Here is a 22,226-nt window from a genome sequence, read left to right as displayed (position 1 = left end):
GATGGTGAATCGACCGGCAGAGAGAAGGCCCAGGATTGGGGATCACCCTTAAGAAGGGACATAATGATTCCCACCCGTTGTTCCTCACTCCCTGATGACGAGGATGAAGCCTGAAGTATAACTTGCAGGCTTGCTGAAAAACCAAGAATTTATCTCTCCCTCCATAAAACCTGTCAGGGAAGGATATCTTGGGTTCTGGATGAGCCTGCACCTGAACAAAGGCCCCAAACCTCACCAACTGCTGTAGGTGATGCACCACCTCACCACGCAGCACCCTAAGCTCATCAGTGAGGGGCTGAAGCAGTTGGGTAGAGTCCTGTATGTGGGTCATGGCTCACCAGAAAAATTGGTAGGGTTGGTGATAATGTCGCGTAGACTTGTCCTGTGTGACGCAACCCGCAGGTCGGTAACTAAAACGACAAGACAAACAAGGGAACACTGGGGACACAGTTACAACGGTGGGCCCTACAATAGGGAACGGGGATGTGAAGACCTCCTGCACTCCCCTGAGGCAGTGTCCCTGAACACTCCTAATGTTCCCTATACAGGCTCTTCACCTGGTGCCGACCAGGATACCTGAATCCCTCACTAGCCCTGCACCTATCCCTTACTAGGGAACTGGTTAATGCGGATACTGGTCCCACCGCTGTACTAATATAACATTAGGGAAAACAACAAATAGGGAAAACACACAACTTAGCTTTGCTCTGCTGCAATTGCTCCAAGCAACAGAGAACGGCACCCGGATACAGCTTCCACCTGAACAGCTGATACACCAAAGCTCTGGATGAGCTGCAAAGCACTGCTCCCAATAGCTCCTCTCTCCTCCAAGTTTGGTTGGGGAATGAACAATATCACCAACAGTGATTCAGAGCACCTGACACCTTTTTAAAGGAAGGAGGGGAGGGTTAACACCTGTTGACTAATTTACACATGTAGTAACCTGTTATAAACGGGTCACTGAGGAGGATAGCAGGACCAGGCTAAGCCACAGAAAACCAGAGAGGTTGGTAACTAAGCGGATTGCAGACCCCTGATCCTATCCATACAACTAGCAGTAGCCGTGGAGCGCACCTACGATGCCCTAGACGCCTCGGCACAGCCGGAGAACTAACTCTGCCTAAAGCAAGATAGGTGAAATCTAAACTGCCCCGGAGCAGACCCCAAAGGAATAGACAGCCCCCAAACATATATTGTCGGTGAGACAAGATGAAAACACAAACGCAGGCAGAAAAATAGACTGAGCAAATGATGGGGCCCAAACTGACTAGACAGGACAGGAAAGACACTGTCTGCAATCACGCAAAAAGCCTGAAAAATCCAACACGTCTGATGCACAAAAAACACTGAAGTCACATGACTTCGCCCCCACTATATCAGGACTCTGGTATATACTGAAAGCAAAGCAAAAAGAGACCAATATAACAGGGGACAGAAAAAACTGACACAAGTAGTACCATATGGGCGGTGATCCAGCACAGCCCCAGCAGGAGCAAGCTGACCCGCACAAAGCAGAGATAGACAAAACCAGATCAAATACAAAAAGATTAGCAAATGAACCACTTAGCTGCACCATGCAGGAACAGAGCAGGAGACATCAGACATCAGACCTCAGTAGGCACAGGAAGAAAATCACCAGCAGGGATTGAAGGAAGTCAGCTGTCTTAAATACACCAGTCAGAAACCCCAGATCTCCAATCATCATCATCATCAGGTGTCAAGCCTCTGCCAATCTGACCAGCTCCACTACCTTCAGTAACCCCAGCGGCCACCGGGGGCAACCCATTAGCAGCAACCAAGGTTGTAATAACCCCAGTGGCCACCGGGGGCAAAAACCCATTGGCAGCCACTAAGGTTGTAATAATCTCGGCGGCCACCGGGGGCAAAACTAACATTAAGACTAGCCCTGCATCTATCCCTTACTAGGGAACTGGTTAAGGCTTGAAGAAAAAAAAGATTATATGTGAGCCAGATCTGCCACAATCCAAACATGGATTGTGACACCGTAGGTCTGGGATGTTCCGGTATATCTCACTGAACCTAGTTACTGCTGTTCTCATGCTGCTCCCGTTTCATTGTACCCGTGTGATTTTCAGCCCTATGACCCTTAACTTTTTGTTTTTCCTTGAACTTGTTACTGGATCAACATCACAGATCTACAACGAACTACTAACTGCACTAAACTAGGAAGTGTCCCAACTACACTTACTCCTACCCCTCCAAACTTGGAAATCCCCTATTTCCTTAATTACTTCTGTGCTGAACTTATCTAAATTCGTAATTTACAGTGTCCCCCACTATACTAAACCCAATTCTAACCATTCTTACTACTCTAACTAAATCTTACACTTATGCTTTAGTTTCCTATCTCTATCCCTTGTCTTATAAAACTACACAATTATATACTACACATATGTTATCACATAATAAACCATGTTGCACTTAAAATGTACCCGTTTTGCTAGGAAGAGATGCAGGGCATGACTTGACCCCCGACACACTCTTACACATGCAGTGTGCACGGCGAGGATTCATGTAGTATAAGAAGTAAGTGAAATATTTAGCTTTGTATCATACCTATATTTCTTAACTGTTCATCATAGAATTGTGGTATTTGTTATAGGGGCCTACTGAGACTTTTTTGCCCAGGACCCACGAAAACCTGGAGCAGGCCCTCACTATATAAGTGCAATATAGAAATTTTCATCAAAATATCCATCTTTTTAACATCCATAAACTATTATGTATTGTGATTCTTTTTGTCCATCAGAGATAAACATACCTAAAAAGCATTTTGTCTGGATGAAGATTTTTTTGCCAGTCCACCAGTGGGTCTTTTACAGGAAAAGTTTTTAGCCTGCTCAGAAGAGATCTTAGCCTTGGTACATGCTGTCCAAATTGTGCCAGGTAGTTCAAGAATACAGTTTCCTCAGGAAGAAGATAGTCTGAAAATGTCAAATATTTCACAGTGATAATAAACGATAATCTATTTTTTAGTTAAATGTATTGTTTCAGTTATATGTGATATGTCTGTGGCATTTGTTAATAACAAATATTAAGGGTTAACTGTACTTTTAAGTACCTTTTCAAAATCAGCTGATCTGTTTGTGTAGAGGAGGAATTACATTATATATTTGCCCTATATAACTTGAAACCTGCATTATCAGAACTTTTACCAATTGCTTGATCTAACTCTCAATCACTAATCAACTGAGAGCAGGTGGGAAGGAAACTAGCTTACATGATCTCTGCCACACACACCATAACAAACAAACAAGAATACGTGCTATTTATTTATTGTTTATTTAATTTTTATTATTTTTTTAGTAAACGGAGATAAGCAACATTGAATAAATTATACAGCAATACTGATGTCACGGGGTTACCGTGACAGAACAGAGCCATAAGACCGCAGCGTCTGATGGCTCCTGCTTTGCCGCTGAGAAGAAGCACTTCTCCGGCGTATTAAGGGTGTTTGTTTTCTTTCAGCAAGACAGGGATTAATCGGCCATGTGGAAATCCCTGCTTGCAGCTGTGCTTGGTTAACCACTCCTCTCTCCTATAAAAGCTAGGTCAGCTGGCCAGGTCCTTATCTGAGTTAGCACTTGCTACAAAGATCTGGAGAGGGAGAAGCTGATGTTTGGAGTGCTGGAGGAGTTTATTGTGCGACTGTTGCTTGGTTTGTACGCTTAGTGATTCCTCATTTTTTCCTGCTTTAATTTCTCCCCCCGTCCTTCACACCCTGGTGTATACCTCTGTTGTTTGTGAGAGATTTATTTGTGAGTGGAATTTTCTTTTACCCTTGTCTCGTTCCCATGTCTGTCAGGTTGGTGTACTTCGGTACACAGTAGCGCCTCTCTTCCCCAGAAGAGGACAGACACAGGGCTAAAGATAGGTGACAGGGCTAGGGCGGAGGCTCCGGCATCCTCACCATCTGAGCTATCCCGGGGAACAGGGCGAGTTAGGGTGCCCCCTATTGTCAGGACCAGGAAAGGTGCCCCTGGTCCCAGCTAACTCGCCAGCCAACCGTGACATTAACTCAGACCAAAAACCTTTTTTTTGATCCATGATGGATCCCATCACAGCTCAGTTTGGAGGTGGCGGATTACGCACGGTGGTTTCACAGCCCCCTGTTACATCTGGTGTGAGGATCGCGTCATCCAGACAAATCATTGTTGAGGCCAAGGTTGTGCTGCAAGACAGGTTCTCTGGTGGAGGGACAAGTTTGTTGTGTTCCGTGAGGCCTGTAAACTATATTTCCATCTGCGTCCGGTATTCTACGGTACGGAGGAGCAATGGGTGGGGATTGTTATCTCGCTCCTGCAGGGGGACCCACAAGTATGGGCATTTTCTCTCTCATCTGATTTACACTCACTCCAGACAGTAGAGGGTTTCTTTCAGGCTTTGGGCTTGGTGTATGACGACCCTGGTCGTGTCTCCTTGGCTGAGTCATCTCTGCGCAAACTTCAGCAAAGGAGACAGTCTGGCGGAGGAGTACTACTCTAAGTTCCAGTGGTGGGCCACCGACACTAGGTGGAATGACCCGGCCCTCCATAGTCAGTTCTGTGAGGGTCTCTCTGAGAGGGTAAGAGATGCGTTAGCTCTCTATGAGACTCCTGACTGCCTTGCGGCGGCCATGTCTCTGGCGATCTGGGTTGATCGCCATCTTCGCCAGAGAAGAAAGGAGTCACCTCAGGGGATGGGAGGTCCAAGTTTGAGCGTGGTCTGTACAGATCTCACTGTGGAACCAATGCAGGTGGGTGCGGCGTCCCAACCTAGCAAACATAAAGTAGTTCGGCGTAAAGGGGGTGTGTGTTTCTGTTGTGGCAAAAAGGGTCATTTTGTGAACACATGTCCTACTCGTCATTTGTTTAAACAACCACTGGAATACTAGAGGGCCCGGGTTACGGGGAAGTTGGCAATTCAGGTGTACTCGTAACCTCGATGGGAAAGACTCAGTTTTTCCTTCCAGCTATTTTGTATAGGGGTGAAAATAAGGTGGATGTATCTGCCTTCTTGGACAGTGGGGTGCGGTTTAATTTAATAGACGTCAAGTTCGTCCGGGTCCAAGACCTTGTCCCACATACCTTGTCTAGACCGATACCCATTATAGCTATCGATTCCGGCCCTCTAAAGCAGGGGCATTTCACGCAGGTGGTCCATGACTTGTGACTACAGGTGGGAGCCATACACTCTGAGGTGTTAAGCTGTTACGTGCTTGAGGGCCTGCCCACACCTGTAGTACTGGGACTACCTTGGCTCACCGAGCACAATCTGGTAATTGATTGGCAGACACGGGAAATGGTAAAACGGAGTTCATACTGTCAAGGACACTGCTTGGGTTATCCGGTTGGCAAGGGTGGATACTCAGTCCGTGCCCCATTACCTGTCAGACTTCGAGGATGTGTTTTCAGAGCAGGGGAGCCAAGAGCTTCCTCTTCATCATCCTTATGATTGTGCCATTAATCTGGTTCCTGGTGCCAAGCTGCCTAAGAGCAGACTTTATAACATCTCAGGTCCAGAGAGGCAGGACATGAAGGACTATATTAAGGAAAGTCTGGCTAAGGGTCATATCAGACCATCCTCTTCTCCCTTTGCTGCGGGGTTCTTTTTTGTCAAGAAGAAGGATGGGGGGATAAGTCCTTGCCTGGATTTCCAGGAACTGAATGTTATCACTATCCGTGATCCATATCTGCTACCTCTGATCCCGGACCTCGTTAATCAAATTGTGGGGGCACAATGGTTCTCTAAGATGGACCTCAGGGGGACATACAACCTCATCCGTGTTAAGGATGGGGATGAGTGGAAGACTGCGTTCAATATGCCAGAGGGTCACTACGAGTGTCTAGTGATGCCCTTTGGGTTGACGAACGCGCCCGCCGTATTTCAGCACTTTATTAATGACATCTTCAGTCACCTAGTAGGTAGGTTTGTTGTTATTTACCTGGATGATATTCTTGTTTATTCACCTGACCTTGAATCACACCAACGACATGTCAGGCAAGTCCTACACATTCTACGTGACAATAAATTGTATGTCAAACCGGAGAAGTGTATGTTCTCGGTTGAGGAGATCCCTTTTCTTGGATATGTATTATCCTCCACCGGTTTTCGCATGGATCCAGCGAAGGTCCGGGCGGTATTGGAATGGGATGATTACAAGAATGGGAGCAAAAATTCCAGAACCACACGGGGGAACCTAGTGAATGACCTGCATAGAGCTGGGACCACCATAACAGGCCTCTCTCATCTTTTTAAGTGGGAGAACTTGCACAATTGGTGGCTGACTAAATACTTTTTTTTCCCCACAGTACATAATATTGTTTTAATATTCTGCACTATATGCACTTTATTTTTTAGCCTGGCTCTTTTTGTCTTCAGGATAGGACCGTTTGGTATATTTATTACATACTTACCCATAGCCTGCTACTATTCCACTCCACCACTCTTATCTTGCTTGAGTATTTTTTCCTCTTGTTCATCTTTCCCTTAGATGTTTCATATTACCTTTGATTCATGATATTTTATTATGTGTATTTAAAATATTGTTCTGAATAAAATTACAATTTTTTTAATATACCTCTTTTCAGTGGTGTGTTTGGATACTTTGTATCCATTTTCTAGGCTGTATGTATTTCTAATGCACGCCATTTTCTTATTGTAATGGGATTCAATATTTTCTTTGACCTGAAGGTCCCTGTATATACTTGATATGTTTATGGACGTTTTTGTAGATATAAAAACATTAACATTAATTACTAAATTCCTATTACAGAAAATGCAACATCAGAGGAATACATATAGATTTATAGATAAAGTTGATATGGTTACAATGATATCCAATTTTTAACAATTCTTATGGTTTTCTACTTTTTGCTGCATATCTGACATGTATGAGAGTTTGTTTTTTGCAAAACATTCTGTATTTTTTATTTTGACCATTTTGGGGTTCATAGATCTTTTTTAATGAATGATGTGGCATGAACAACAATGCAAATTCTCTTCTTATACTTTGCCTATTTTGATTGTTGGTCTATTCCACTGCGAGTTTTAGGTCTGTCAGTTTTACACTGACATGAGGACTCTTACAATCTGCTTATGGCAGACCCAAGCAGGCGACCAGACCTGGCAAACCTGGAAGCCATTATTTGGCTTTGAGTTGTCATAGAAAACCATCAGCATCCTACTACTGGAAGGAGTGATGGAGTGAAAAAAAGTATCCCCCTCCTTCCCACAACCTTCTACATTCTTCAATGGCTATGGATATCTTCATGTAAATGGTGAAACTGCTACAATCGATGCTAGCACTGACCATGGGGCTATTGTATCAGGGTGTTAGTTATAATACATAGCTGACACTCACTGCTGGTGGATATGGCTTTGCCTCTGTAAGCAAGTGCTAAAGCAAGTGCTAGCTTATCTGACTTTATGGACTATTAAATGCTGGGTTAGAGAAAGTTCACAACAATTCTTGTTTCATTACTACATTTAAATTGCATGGGTGTTCATAGTGAAATATATATGCAGTTTCTTACATGTTCACAATGAAACGCAATGTTACTGATTAATCCACATAATTTCTGTGTTACCTTCCAAGGTCGTTGACAGAGTAGTCTTCCAACATTCCTTTTGAGCATCCTTATCCTCAGGCACATAAAGTTCAGGCACAGAATACATGTCTTCTAGGTCCAACTGAGAGCAAGGGTTTGAACTTGGAACAATATCTGTAGATATTTTCTTACATAGTGAAGGCTGCCTAATCATAAATCAGAAAAATACAGACTTTCAGTTGACTGTATGAAATATTTAAAAGGATGACACATGGAAACAAGTGAGCTTTTGTAGGCAATTTAAAAAACAAAGTTTTATTTTGTAAAATGATAACTATGTATATAATATACATATGTATATATGCACAGTATATACCAGAATTCTGGCTTAATAAACTTAGAAAATTCACAGAACTTTACTGTAATGCTAAGTTAGCCTTTGGTGTTCTCACAACATTTTCACCCAGCTACAATAAAGTGGGCAAAGATGGGGTGGCACAGGGTATGGCAGCCGCTGCCTGTCAAATTCATGACAAATGGCAGTGTTTATTACGCTACAAATTTCACTCTAGTCCCTGACTGGAATAAGACTTGTGGCAAGTTGCATACGGAGGCGCATTCCGCTTGTCAGACGCTCCTTATCATTAAGAGGAGTGCGTCTCTTAACAAATTAGGAAGGTCTGATTCCAGCATGCCCCCACATCAAGACTAACATGAACAATGCTGAATTGGGGTGTAGATTCTTAAAATAATTGATACCAGATTGTAAAACATTCTTATTTGTCCTCTGTTTTTATTTCTGATCCATGGAACCTATGTTATATAACATCAACGAATGGCCACTTTAGTAGAAACACTTATTTAGTGTTGTGTTGGACTTCCTATGGAGTTCATAACAGCAGCAATTCATTATGACTTTTCAATAAGTGTTGAAATGGTCCTGCAGAAATAATGCAGACAGGATAGCTACTGTACTTGTAGTTGCCTCAAATCAGATGAAAATACTGATGTGCTCTGAACAGTCCTTCTACTTAGTGTGCTGTACCCTTCTTACTATACTATATTCCCCTTTTAAAATAAAAATACTCGGCACATGGTCTCTGGAAGTTCGGGTGACATTGTTATGACACTTGAGCCCTGTAGTCAATCAGTGGCTGATAGTGTGCTGCAGTGCTCACACTTTCCCCAGATGTTCAGGGTTCTTCCGCAGGAAGTGAAAGTGCAGCAGCTCAATAGCAGCCACTGATTATCTTGCAGGGCTCACATGTGGTCATGTGAGCCTGGAGAATCCTGGTGCCAACATTGCTGGAGTAGTATTGGTATAGGAGGTGAGTATAGTTTTTACGTTACTAGGGGAAAAATAGTGCTTAAGTAGGTGTTGGTCTAATAGTGGACAACCCCTTTAAGATTGTACTGTAAAGCCATCAAAGCCAGGTAAACTCTGTCTTATGTCTGTAAGCGATCCATGACTACGTGATTCTATGATCCATTTTCTATTGGAGGTGTCCTTCTGCCATTGGATAAACGGCTCCATGAATGGATCAACTTGGCCAACCACGAAGATTAGGTTAAGCCCTGCAGCCCAAATGGCCTTTCATAGGTACCAGACAATTCAGAAAAAGAAAGAAAGCATCACGTTGCCATCCCCATGCTTCACAGTAGGTATGGTGTTCTTTGGATGCAACTCAGCATTCTGTCTCCTCCAAACACGAGTTTTATTTCTACCAAACAGTTCTATTTTGGTTTCATCAGACCATATGACATTCTCCCAATACTCTTCTGGATAATCCAAATTCTCTCTAGCAAACTTCAGATGGGCCTGGGCATGTGCTGGCTGAAGCAAGGGGACACATGCACTACAGAATCTGAGTCCCTGGCGGCGTAGTGTGTTACTGATGGCAACCTTTGTTACAGTGGTCCCAGCTCTATGCAGGTCATTCACTAGGTCCCCCCGTGTGGTTCTGGGATTTTTGCTCACCGTTCTTGTGATCATTTTGACCCCACAGGGTGAGATCTTGCATGGAGCCCCAGATCGAGGGAGATTATCAGTGGTCTTGTATGTCTTCTATTTACTTATTATTGCTCAAACAGTTGATTTCATCATACCACACTGCTTGCCTATTGCAGATTCAGTCTTCCCAGCCTGGTGCAGGGCTACAATTTTGTTTCTGGTGTCCATCAACAGCTCTTTGGTCTTCACCATAGTGAAGTTTAGAGTGTGACTGTTTGAGGTTGTGGACTGGTGTCTTTAATACTGATAAGTTCAAACAGGTGCCATTACTACAGGTAATGAGTGGAGGACAGAGGAGCCTCTTAAAGGAGAAGTTCCAGGTCTGTGAGAGCCATAAATTTGGCATGTTTTTAGGTGATCAAATACTTATTTTCCACCATAATTTGCTAAATAAATCTTGCCAAATCAGATAAGGTGATTTTCTGGATTTGTTTTCTCATTTTGACTCTCATAGTTGTGGTTTACCTATGATGTCAATTACAGGCCTCTCTCATCTTTATAAGTAGGAGAACTTGTACAATTGGTGGCTGACTAAATACTTTTTTCCCCCACTATATAGTCCTAATAAAATGGCCATAAAGTGTTCAATGGTGTCATCTTTCATTTTTATTTTGCCTGTGATGATAATAGGAATGCTCTCATGGGGTTACCGCAACAGTGTGAAGCCAGAAGACCGCAGAGTCTGATTGCTCCTACTCCGGCACTGAGAAGAAGCACTTCTCTTTCATTTTAATGGTGTTTATTCCTTTTGGCAAAACAGGGGTTAATCGGCCATGTTGGAAATCTCTGTGCTCGCAGCTGAGCTCAGTTAGCTACTTCTTTCCCCTTTATATTCTGGGCTCTGTTGCAAATCCTTGTGAGAGCTAGCATTTGCTGCATGGCTAACGGAGGAAGAGAAATTCATATGAAAAGGAGAGTTGGAGTTATCTGTGACTTTTGCTTGGTTTGTATGTGTGGTAATTCCCTATCCTTCTCTATTTTTGTTTATTGCCCTTCCTCCATGCCCCGATGCATTCCTCTGTTACATGTGAGTGAATATTTTGTATGCCTGGAGTTTTCTGTTAACCCTTGTTTGTGTTGCCTTATTTGTTGGGTTGGTATACAACAGTGCACAGTAGCACCCCACTTCCCAGGATGGGGGACGAGAACAGACGCCTGACTCAAGGGAGGAGGACCTGGCATCTTCACCTTCAGAAGTATCCCAGGGAATAGGAGGAGCTAGAGTGCCCCTTGTAACAAATGCTTTGGGAAAGTGATCTCTGTCGAACAAGATGTATGAAACTATAATAATTCTTTTTCAAAGGATAACAATATGTAAAATTACATCACCAGAAATGTTTAGAAATTAGTATAATATAAAAGATTGATTAGGACAACAGGTCATTTTTTGATGACACAAACTTTTTTTCTGATAACACAACTGCTTTCTAAATATAAAGGTGCATCCCATGGGAATTTCCTCTATTGTAACAAATTAACTTATTATTATTATTTATTTATTTATATAGCACCATTGATTCCATGGTGCCGTACATGAGAAGGGGTTACATACAAATTACAGATGTCACTTACAGTAAACAAACTAACAATGACAGACTGATACAGAGGGGAGAGGACCCTAGCCTTTCTGGCATACATTCTACAGGATGGTGGTGAAGGAGTCAGTAGGTTGGTGGGTTGGCTTTACGTTTATATTTTCATCCTGCTGTGAGGCAGCGCTGTCATTTACTTAGGGGATCCTCGCTAGGCAGCAAACAAAACCAGATCCGGCACAGGTTTTCCATAAACTCAAAACATAGTCCTTGCGGTTTATTCACCATCATAGAGCCACAGCAGCACTATACAGTTCATATCCATATTCAGGGTGCAGACGTCCATATCCCTCCAGGGAACTTTCAGGCTCTGGCAGCCATTACACACACAGCCACACACAGGCTGCTAGCCAGGAGACAATCCTGCGCATGGGACCTTCCGCTCTGGACCAACCAGGTCCCTGCATTCACCACATGTGACCTACCCTGGCCACATTATATGGTCTATAGCCACGCCTACCGGGTCACGTGACTATGACCTCATCACAGGTCCTTCACACACTCACATAGCCTTTTAATACAGGCGTTTTCAGACACACCCCTGGGTGGGTTTGTAGGTAACCAGAACCCGCCCATCTCTCTAGTTACCTGAAGACTTCTCCCTTACACTTTGAAACAACACCTCGGCAATGATATTGCTGATCACACATACACAAGTCTCCATCTCAAAGCCACCCACTTTGAGATACATAACCATCCTTCAGGATTCTGCCACTCATCCGTTCTCTTGGGACATCTACACAGCGCCCCCTAGCGGGCACAGTGGTTACTACACACTGCCCAAATATATTTCTTTCATTATCATTTGTCTTTGTGTTCCATAACCTGCTGTACAGCCCAATTAATCAGGAAACAAAGTAAAAATCAGTAATTTATAGACACAGCAAGTATTGTTTTGTAGAACTAGCTTTATTCATTGTAGGTTACATAAGCTACAATAAGATGCTTATGATATTTATGGATACTAATGCTCAGAATAGATACACTGGCGTACATAGTATGCTGCAGCACTTTTTGATATGTATGCAGTACTGTGCAAACATTTATGATTATGAATGCTATAAAAACAAAGTGTTATAATTTATTTGTATCTATCAAATGCAAATTGAATTAAAAAAAAGAGAAATATAATTCAAATTAATATTTGGTGTGACCAGTGACCACCCTTTTGTTTTCAAAATATCAATTCTTCAAACTACATATACACACATTTTTTGGTGTATGGAGTTGGTTCTTCTGTGGATGTAGGCTTCTGAAAATCCTTATTTCTCTTCATGTAATTCCACACATACTTAATGTTGAGATTAGGGCTCTGTAGGGGCCATATCATCATTTCCAGAACTCCTATTTCTTCTTTAAGGTAGTAGCCACAGGCAAGGCCCTTGTCTCCTTTTACATGCTGACACACTACATGAAAGTGTGGGTCCTGGTTGGGTGCGTGGAATTGTGTTGCAGGCCGCCAGTAGCCGGTGCTGTGGGCTGGCCAGAACCAGTTGATTTACAGTTCAATGAGAGAGAGATATCAATTCCAAAATAAACTCTTTACTGAATGGTAACTTGGTAGGAGTAATATACTGAGGATAGTGGGTACAAGGTTTTTTTCTTACTTTTCCTTTACAGTATAATGCATTCTCCACTTTCAGTATACTTCCTTCGTAGTGTACTCCAGGGCTAGTGAGGCACATTGTTTGTGAATGTTACAGTCTCTGGTCTCGACTGTGAGTCACCTCCTGGCATAGAGGATAGCGGGTAACAGGCAGTCCGTCTTCTACCTTCAGCGGACCTGTACACAGGTAATCTGTTACGTTGGCCTGCGCTCACAGGATGTTCTACCTTCACAGCTGACACTGTACCCGACTGCCTGCTTCAGTTTCCCGCCTGTACTCTGGCCCTCTTCCCACGCACAGCGCCTTTTAACTCGGCCCCGCCTACCTCAGTCACATGCAAGGGTCGATCCCTCTCTGGAAGACTTCCCCCTTGCAACATTGGTGACAGTCCCGGCAGTTCCGGAACCAGAGTGAGAAAGGTATCCCCGATCTTGTTCTTCCTCTTACATTGGAGCACACTCGGACTGGGTCACGTTTAGCAGTGGGGTAAAGCAGGGGGTCGGTGTTGGTCCCGCTTCTTTTTAACATATTTATTAATGACCTTGTAGGAAGCATACAGAGGAGAATTTCAATATTTGCAGATGACACTAAACTCTGCAGGGTAATCAATACAGAGGAGGACAATTTAATATTACAGGAAGATTTATGTAAACTAGAAGCTTGGGCTTTATAAATGGCAAATGAGCTTTAATGGGGATAAATGTAAGGTCATGCACTTGGGTAGAACGAACAAGATGTATAATTATGTGCTTAATTGTAAAACACTGGGCAAAATTGTCACTGAAAAAGACCTGGGTGTATGGGTGGACGACAAACTCACATTTAGTGGCCTGTGTCAGGCAGCTGCTGCAAAGGCAAATAAAATAATGGGATGCATTAAAAGAAGCATAGATGCTCATGAGAACATAATTTTACCCCTATACAAGTTACTAGCGCGAGCACACTTAGAATACTGTGTACAGTTCTGGTCTCTGGTGTATAAGAAAGACAGAGTTGAAGTGGAGCGGGTGCAGAAAAGAGCGACCAAGGTGATTAGAGAACTGGGGGGTCTGCAATACCAAGATAGGTTATTACACTTGGGGTTATTTAGTTTGGAAAAATGAAGGATTAGGGGTGATCTTATTACAATGTATAAACATATACGGGGACAGTACAAAGACCTTTCTAATGATCTTTTTACTCTTAGTCCTGTGACAGGGACAAGGGGGCATCCTCTACGTCTGGAGGAAAGAAGGTTTAAGCGTAATCACAGACGCAGATTCTTTACTGTAAGAGCATGGAGACTATGGAACTCTATGCCGTATGATGTTGTAATGAGTAATTCACTACTTAAATTTAAGAAAGGACTGGATGCCTTTTTTGAAAAGTATAATGTTACAGGGTATATATACTAGATTCCATGATAGGGTGTTGATCCAAGGAACTAGTCTGATTGCCGTATGTGGAGTTGGGAAGGAAATTTCTTCTCCAATTTGGAGCTTAGTGTTTGCCACATGGTTTTTTTTGTCTTCCTCTGGATCAACATGTTAGGCTTTAGGTTGAACTACATGGACTTAAAGTCTCCCTTCATCCTTAAATTAAATACTATCAAATTCTGGCTGTGCACCTTTCTTGACCCACGGTACAAGGAGAAATTTCCTTCTCTCATGTCTGAGGCAGAGATGCCCTTTTCAGTGCATGCAGGTCAAAGGACCAATGTTGAAGAGTTGCTGAAAAGATTACCCTCAGACAATAATACTGGCAGAGGTACCGGCTCTTTTCACCCACAAGAATTACAGAGGAGGGACACGCACACCAGGTGCAACTCGAGGGGGGGAAATGTCCACCAACTGGGCAATTTTCACAAAACCATCAAATGCACAAGGGCTATCTGAGGTTGTAACTATGATGAGGAAGGAGAAGTTGACAAGATGGTGAAGAAGTACTTAAGTGACCATACAAGCGTCTTTCCTGATTCTTCAGTGCCTTTTAACTATTGGTTGTCCAAGCTGCACACTTGGCCCGACCTCTCCTTGAACACCTTGGAGGTGCTGCCATGCCCTGCCGCAGGTGTGTTATGTGTTGGTGGTAAATGCAGACAGGCTGACTCTTCTAAAATTGAACAAGGGCTGGATTTCCGCTGACTTTGTAAGCCCTACGGATGACAGCATCCCAACATAAATGCAACCCAAATGTTCTTTTTTTAAGTTGTCTTAACAGCCATCCCTTACCATCCAAACCCATTTTTGTTCTGGAATTGACGTCCTACGCCTCCTGCTACTGCTACAAAATACTTAGTGGTCATATACAGTGGGGGAAATAAGTATTTGATCTCTTGCTGATTTTTACCAACTTACAAAGACATGAACAGTTTTTTATTTTTAAGGGTAGGTTCATTTTAACATGGAGAGATAAAATATTAAAAATAAAATCCACTTAAATCCAATTATATAAATTATATACGGTACATTTATTTGCATTTTGCAGTGAGAAATGAGTATTTGATCCCCTACCAATCATGAAGAGTTCTGGCTCCTACACACCAGTTAGACGCTCCTAATCAACTCGTTACCTGCTTTAAAGACAGCTGTCTCTCATAGTCACCTTTATAAAAGACTCCTGTCTTAATCAGTCAGACTCTAACCTCTACAACATGGGCAAGACCAAAGCGCTTTATAAGGATGTCAGGGACAAGATCATAGACTTACATAAAGCTGGAATGGGCTACAAAACCATACGTAAGACACTGGGTGAGAAGGAGACAACTGATGGTGCAATAGTAATAAGATGGAAGAAAATACAAAATGACCGTCAATCAACATCGATCTGGGGCACCATGCAAAATCTCACCTCGTGAGGTATCGTAGATCATGAGGAAGGTGAGAGATCAGCCTAAAATTACATGAGGGGAATTTGTTAATGATCTCAAGGCAGTTAGGACCACAGTCACCAAGAAAACCATTGGTAACACATTACGCCATAAAGGTTTAAAATCCTGCAGTGCCTTCAAGGTCCCCCTGCTTAAGAAGGCACATGTGCATGCCTGTCTGAAGTTTGCCAGTGAACACTTGGATGATTCTGTGAGTGATTGGGAGAAGGTGCTGTGGTCAGATGAGACAAAAATTGAGCTCTTTGGCGTTAACCAAACTCGCCGTGTTTGGAGGAAGAGAAATGCTGCCTATGACCCAAAGAACACCATCCCCACTGTCAAGCATGGAGGTGGAAACATTATGGTTTGGGGGAGTTTCTCTGCTAAGGGCACAGGACTACTTCACCGCATAAATGGGAGAATGGATGGAGCCATGTACCTTAAAATCCTTGGTAACAACCTTCTTCCCTCCGCCAGGACATTAAAAATGAGTCATGGCTGGGTTTCCAGTAAGACAGTGACCCAAAACATACAGTCAAGGCAACAAAGGAGTGGCTCAAAAAGAAGCACATTAAGGTCATGCAGTGTCCTAGCCAGTCTTCAGACCTTAATCCCATTGAAAACTTATGGAGGGAGTTGAAGCTCCGAGCTGCCAAGCGACAGCCTCAAAATCTTAATTATTTAGAGATGATCTGCAAAGAGGAGTGAACCAAAATTCCTCCTGACATGTGCACAAACCTCATCAATTACAAAAACGGCTGACTGCTGTGCTTGCCAACAAGGGTTTTGCCCTCAAGTATTAAGTCTTGTTTGCCAGAGGGATCAAATACTTATTTCTCACTGCAAAATGCAAATAAATTTCTATAATTTATACAATGTGATTTTCTGGATTTTATTTTTGATATTTCATCTCTCAATGGTAAAATTAACTTACCCTTAAAATTATAGACTGTTCATGTCTTTGTTTGTGGGCAAACTTACAAAATCAGCAAGGGATCTAATACTTATTTTCCCCACTGTATGTATACCCCACATGGGTAATGTTTTTAAATTTGTAAACCTTTGTACATTGTGCAAAGGTGAAATTTGTACTCATTATAACAATTATAATAACTGCAAAATTTATTGTGAGGTCCCCATCACGGTCTCTTTCAGCGTGTATAATACAGAACCCTTGGGTAATTTTTGAAACCTTTGTACATTGTGCAATGGTCAAATTTCTACTCTAAATCTTTAATTATTCTATTATTTTAATTTTTTTATTGTGTTTTCCTTCTCACAGTCTCTTTAACCCTGTATCTGGGAGCCTGATGTTGGACACTGTGGAACATCAATGCATTAATATGCTCCCCACACTTCTTTAGTTTTCAGCCTTACACATAATAATAATAATGAAACATGCTCTCTACATATTCTGCTAGTTTGAAAATCTTACCCACATATCCCTTTATAACGGGAAATTCAACATAATATCTGTGTTAGCATACGCCATATAGTGTTGACATAAGCAGAACCCCAGTGGGTGGGCGGAACGCTTTGGTACAAAATCTGTGTCTCAGGGTGAAATCACTGGCCCTTCCCCTGTGTTATGTCCTTCCCAATCTGCTGTCCAGGAAGCAGATGCTGATGCCTCCTGACAACAGCCTGCAGTTGCACAGACACAACAGTCAGCAACTACATCCAGTTCGTTTTCACAGTGCAGTGTTCAGTTGTCCCTTTTCAGCATATGTGTCTTTTCCCAAATTGTTACTTAATTATGGCATACATATTCGTTAGCACTTTACATTGTCCAGTGCTGACCAAAGACCATTCCTGGCTTTTCCAGGCTTCTAAATGAGACTTGTGTCTCTTTATTAAACTGTAGCTTCCCTTGAATGTTCTAAATTTGGGTAAAAAAATGGTGGTGGGGTATTGGCCAGTTTCTGTACATTTTCAGCAGGTCTAAGAGACTGTGTTAATATGCTCCACAGACCTATTAAGGCTGCAGCCTTACACATATTGGAACATGGTCATTGCTATGCTAAGGCTTTTACCTGAGCTCTGCAGCACTGCCTGTCACCTGAGCAATACACTCCACAGAACTCGTCACTCTCTGGGACATATCCTGTAATTACCCCATTGTTGCTCAAAACCATGCAAAAGACACCTTCTGCCTGGTTGGGTAGTTTCCAGTGAATAGGCTTGTGCAGATTGGTCAATGGCACTCCTGCCTCTTTCCCTTAAGCAGGCTGCTTCCACGTAAAATGAGGCTTGTACATGTTAATGACATGGGTTTCAGGCCTGACAGACTGACCACAATGCAGTCCCTCGCTTGCATACTGTTAGGGCTGGCGGAACACATCAAATAATAAAATGATAGTAAGGTGCGTTCGCAGCCCGGGGTCCACCGTGCAGAGGTGGTAAACTGCTGCTTAGTAGTGGCGGATGTATATAGCGGTATACAAAAGGTCACACGTGGGTTGCGGGTTAACGTCACCCGGTGTGAACAGGAGCGGACTCTGTTTCGTCACAGAGCCGCAGTACCGTGGAACATAAATGCCGGAGCCTGTTAAAACTCACAGCACTCAGCAAGAGAGCGCTCAGTATAAGGTCACAGAAAGCCCCAAGGACACGAGGTCTGAGTCCCTCTAGACCAGTGTTTCTCAACTCCAGTCCTCAAGACCCACTAACAGGTCATGTTTTCAGGATTTCCTTAGTGTTGCACAGGTGATGGAATTAATGCTTGAGCAGGTGTTGAAATTATCCCCTGTGCAATACTAAGGATATCCTGAAAACTTGACCTGTTGGTGGGTCTTGAGGACTGGAGTTGAGAAACACTGCTCTAGACCTACTGAGTGTGCGGCATCGCACTTGTGGATGCCCGTAATGAAAACTGACCACCGTGGACTTTGTGCACCGTGGCGTACAGACAAAGTCACCGGTGGATGCTGATGCTAGTCTCTGACTCGGCCTCTACCTGGACCTCAGCCTGGGCGCTAGCAGGCTAGGCTACACAACACATGCGTACCAAGGGTAGGGGTTTAATAATGAGTCATTCACCAGAGACATTCATACATGCATACAACACTCACTTCACCTGGTCAATATCTTTCTCTATATTAGCGCATGGCCAGGTGGCCATGCTAAGCTTTTATAGTTGCAAGCTTCTGGGACCTTCCTGGTGGTCCAATCGGAGCAGCAACAGGACCTGAGCATGTGACCTCCGACTTCCAGTGAGAGGTCGTCCCATGGGCATGCTCAGTAGGAGAAAAGCAGGACTTAGTCCCAGGAGCGTCTGCTTTCCGCTGACTCATGCATGATAGAATAGCTGAGCCTGGAGGAGCAACCAGATGCCTAGCATTACCCTTGGCAAGACGCTGGGACTGACGTCTCTGCTGAGCACGAACCTCTGCGGCTGCAGAAGAATGGGAGACTGCAGAAGACATGGCTCAAGACTCCCCCTGTGCAGTGGGAGAAACTCAACGCCTAACACATACACTGTATTCAGAATTTAATTCAAATGGTTTTGGCATCTGGTAGAATCCAATTTACTGACATTGATCATACAGCTCCCCCAACTCCTGTATGATATTCACCTTACAGTGGCTTCACCCGCTATAACAGTGGCTCCTGCTGGCCCTCTGAAAATGTGAAGCGAGGGCTTGCATAATGACATTGCGGTGGACATGGTGATGATGGCAGGCGAAGCCCAAAATTCAAATGGACATATCTTAGCTGGCATTGTAAAGTGGCTTTTTGCCAAGAGTGGGCAGCTTTACCATCTGCGAAAATAAAGAATCTCATCCACAAAAGACTTCAATCTATCATTGATGTTAGAGGGGGCAATACACGGTATTAAGAAATGGGGTATGTAAACTTTTGATCAGGGTCATTTGGATATTTTAGGTTGTCATTATGATTTAAAAAGAGAAAACACAGTAGTCTGACAATAAATGGCTTCACCCAACCACTAACCATGAGTAGAGAAAAAGTTTTGGTGTTATCATTCATATTCTCTGAAAAAAGGTGAAGAAAGCAAAAATTATGTATACATTTGAGCACAACTGTAGATAGATAGATAGATAGATAGATAGATAGATAGATAGATAGATAGATAATCTGCATTCACATACTTTTCCAGAAAGTCTGTAAAGGACACAAATCTTTTCCACACTTCTGTTACCGGGTTCTCTTCATTTAATTTGCAGATTGGAATAGCTGTATTTAAAATAAAAAGAAGTAAAGATAAATACACAGAGCAGCTGTGTCATATTACGCTAATGGATTAGTAGCAAAACGAAATGACACTTATGTCTGATGGACCAAACTAATTCCAACATGTTTTGTTACGATGTCTCTTGTTTTCATATGAGTTATTTTTCTTAACAAATGTTAAGGAATTTATGACAGAGGCTCCAAATGGCGCTCCTGCCAAAAATGTGAACATAGCCTTACTATTTTGAGTCTTCGCTAGTGTTGAGCATTCCGATACCGCAAGTATCGGGTATCGGCCGATACTTGCTGTATCGGAATTCCGATACCGACTTCCGATATTTTTTCAATATCGGAAGTCGGCATCGGAATCGGAAGTTCAAAGTTGATTGACAGCCGAAATGACGTCATCATGATGCGCGGTGTGTGCGCATCATGATGCGCCGTCATTTCGGGCCTTCCGGGGGTCTCTGCCGGCCTGCCGGGGGGCTGTGTGGACTGCCCGGGGTCTGTACCGGCCTGCCGGGGGGCTGTGCCGGCCTGCCGGTGGTCTGTGCACCCTGTGGGGGTCTGTACCGGCCTGCCGGGGGGCTGTGCCGGCCTGCCGGTGGTCTGTGCACCCTGTGGGGGTCTGTACCGGCCTGCCGGGGGGCTGTGCCGGCCTGCCGGGGGGCTGTGCTGATGTCCGGGGGTCTGTGCAAGCATCGTCCGATGGGACTATAAGTCCCATCTGGCGATGCCTACTACCATGACAGTGATTGACACATTAGCCAATGATGGGACAGTAGTAGTCCCATCATCCGGCTAATGTGTTAAATGTTAAAAAAAAAAAAAAAAAAAAAATACTACATACATACTACATGCATGCTACATACATACTACATGCTACATACATACTACATATATACTACATGCATGCTACATACATACTACATGCTACATACATACTACATATATACTACATGCATGCTACATACATACTGCATGCTACATACATACTACATACATACTACATACATACCACATATATACTACATACATACTACATGCATGCTACATACATACCACATACATACTACATACATACTGCATACATACCACATAGATACTACATACACTACATGCATGCTACATACATACTACATACATACTACATGCATGCTACATACATAACACATATATACTACATGCATGCTACATACATACTACATGCTACATACATACTACATATATACTACATACATACTACATACATACTACATGCATGCTACATACATACTACATGCTACATACATACTACATATATACTACATGCATGCTACATACATACTACATGCTACATACATACTACATATATACTACATACATACTACATACATACTACATGCATGCTACATACATACTACATGCTACATACATACTACATATATACTACATGCATGCTACATACATACTACATGCTACATACATACTACATATATACTACATACATACTACATACATACTACATGCATGCTACATACATACTACATGCTACATACATACTACATATATACTACATGCATGCTACATGCTACATACATACTACATATATACTACATACATACTACATACATACTACATACATGCTACATACATACTGCATGCTACATACATACTACATACATACTACATACATACTACATACATACCACATATATACTACATACATACTACATGCATGCTACATACATACCACATACATACTACATACATACTACATACATACTACATGCATGCTACATACATAACACATATATACTACATGCATGCTACATACATACTACATGCTACATACATACCACATACATACTACATACATACTACATGCATGCTACATACATACTACATGCTACATACATACTACATATATACTACATGCATGCTACATACATACTACATGCTACATACATACTACATATATACTACATACAAAAAAAAAAAAGTCCCTAGTCTCACTTTATGCCATTGCTGCGTGGGAAATTCCCACACAGCAATGGCATAAAGTGAGACTAGGGACTTTTTTTTTTATAAGTGGCGGAGGAATACAGTGCGGAAGGATACCTACCTTCCGTCATTGGATTCCTGCAGCCCGTAGAGAACGGCAGCATCAGCTGATGCTGCCATTCTCTACCCAAGATCGTCGTGGGACACACTCGTGGACTGCTTCGGATCGTGGGTGAGTATTTTTGTGGTTTGTTATGTTAATATTTATTCCGTAAAAGACAATGGCTTCGGGGAACAATGTGACAAGTATTGGTAAGTATGTTACTCTATGTTATATGTACTGTATGTCTATGTATGTATTGTATGAATGTATTGTATGCAGTATGTAGTATATATGTGGTATGTATGTAGCATGTAGTATGTATGTAGTATGTATGTAGC

General features: G+C 42.7%; 1 protein-coding gene across 1 annotated transcript in view; it reads right to left on the bottom strand.

Annotated features, from left to right (window-relative positions):
• The window catches only part of LOC141052398 (uncharacterized), a 55,095-nt gene extending 35,294 nt beyond the window's left edge, over window positions 1–19,801 (bottom strand). Inside the window, exons 1-3 of the mRNA XM_073549630.1 lie at window positions 19,721–19,801; window positions 7,590–7,756; window positions 2,783–2,945 (exon numbers count right to left, since the gene is read on the bottom strand). Of these exons, the coding sequence (XP_073405731.1) occupies window positions 2,783–2,945; window positions 7,590–7,677 (251 nt within the window). The 5' untranslated portion in view covers window positions 7,678–7,756; window positions 19,721–19,801. The remainder of the gene's footprint in view (window positions 1–2,782; window positions 2,946–7,589; window positions 7,757–19,720) is intronic.
• Window positions 19,802–22,226: the final 2,425 nt, after the last annotated feature.

The sequence above is a fragment of the Dendrobates tinctorius genome, unplaced genomic scaffold (genome assembly GCF_039654945.1).
Source record: "Dendrobates tinctorius isolate UK_male_01 unplaced genomic scaffold, ASM3965494v1 ptg000160l, whole genome shotgun sequence".
NCBI lineage: Eukaryota > Metazoa > Chordata > Amphibia > Anura > Dendrobatidae > Dendrobates > Dendrobates tinctorius.
Note: the sequence above shows the minus strand (reverse complement) of the source record. Positions and strands in the feature narration are given on the sequence as shown.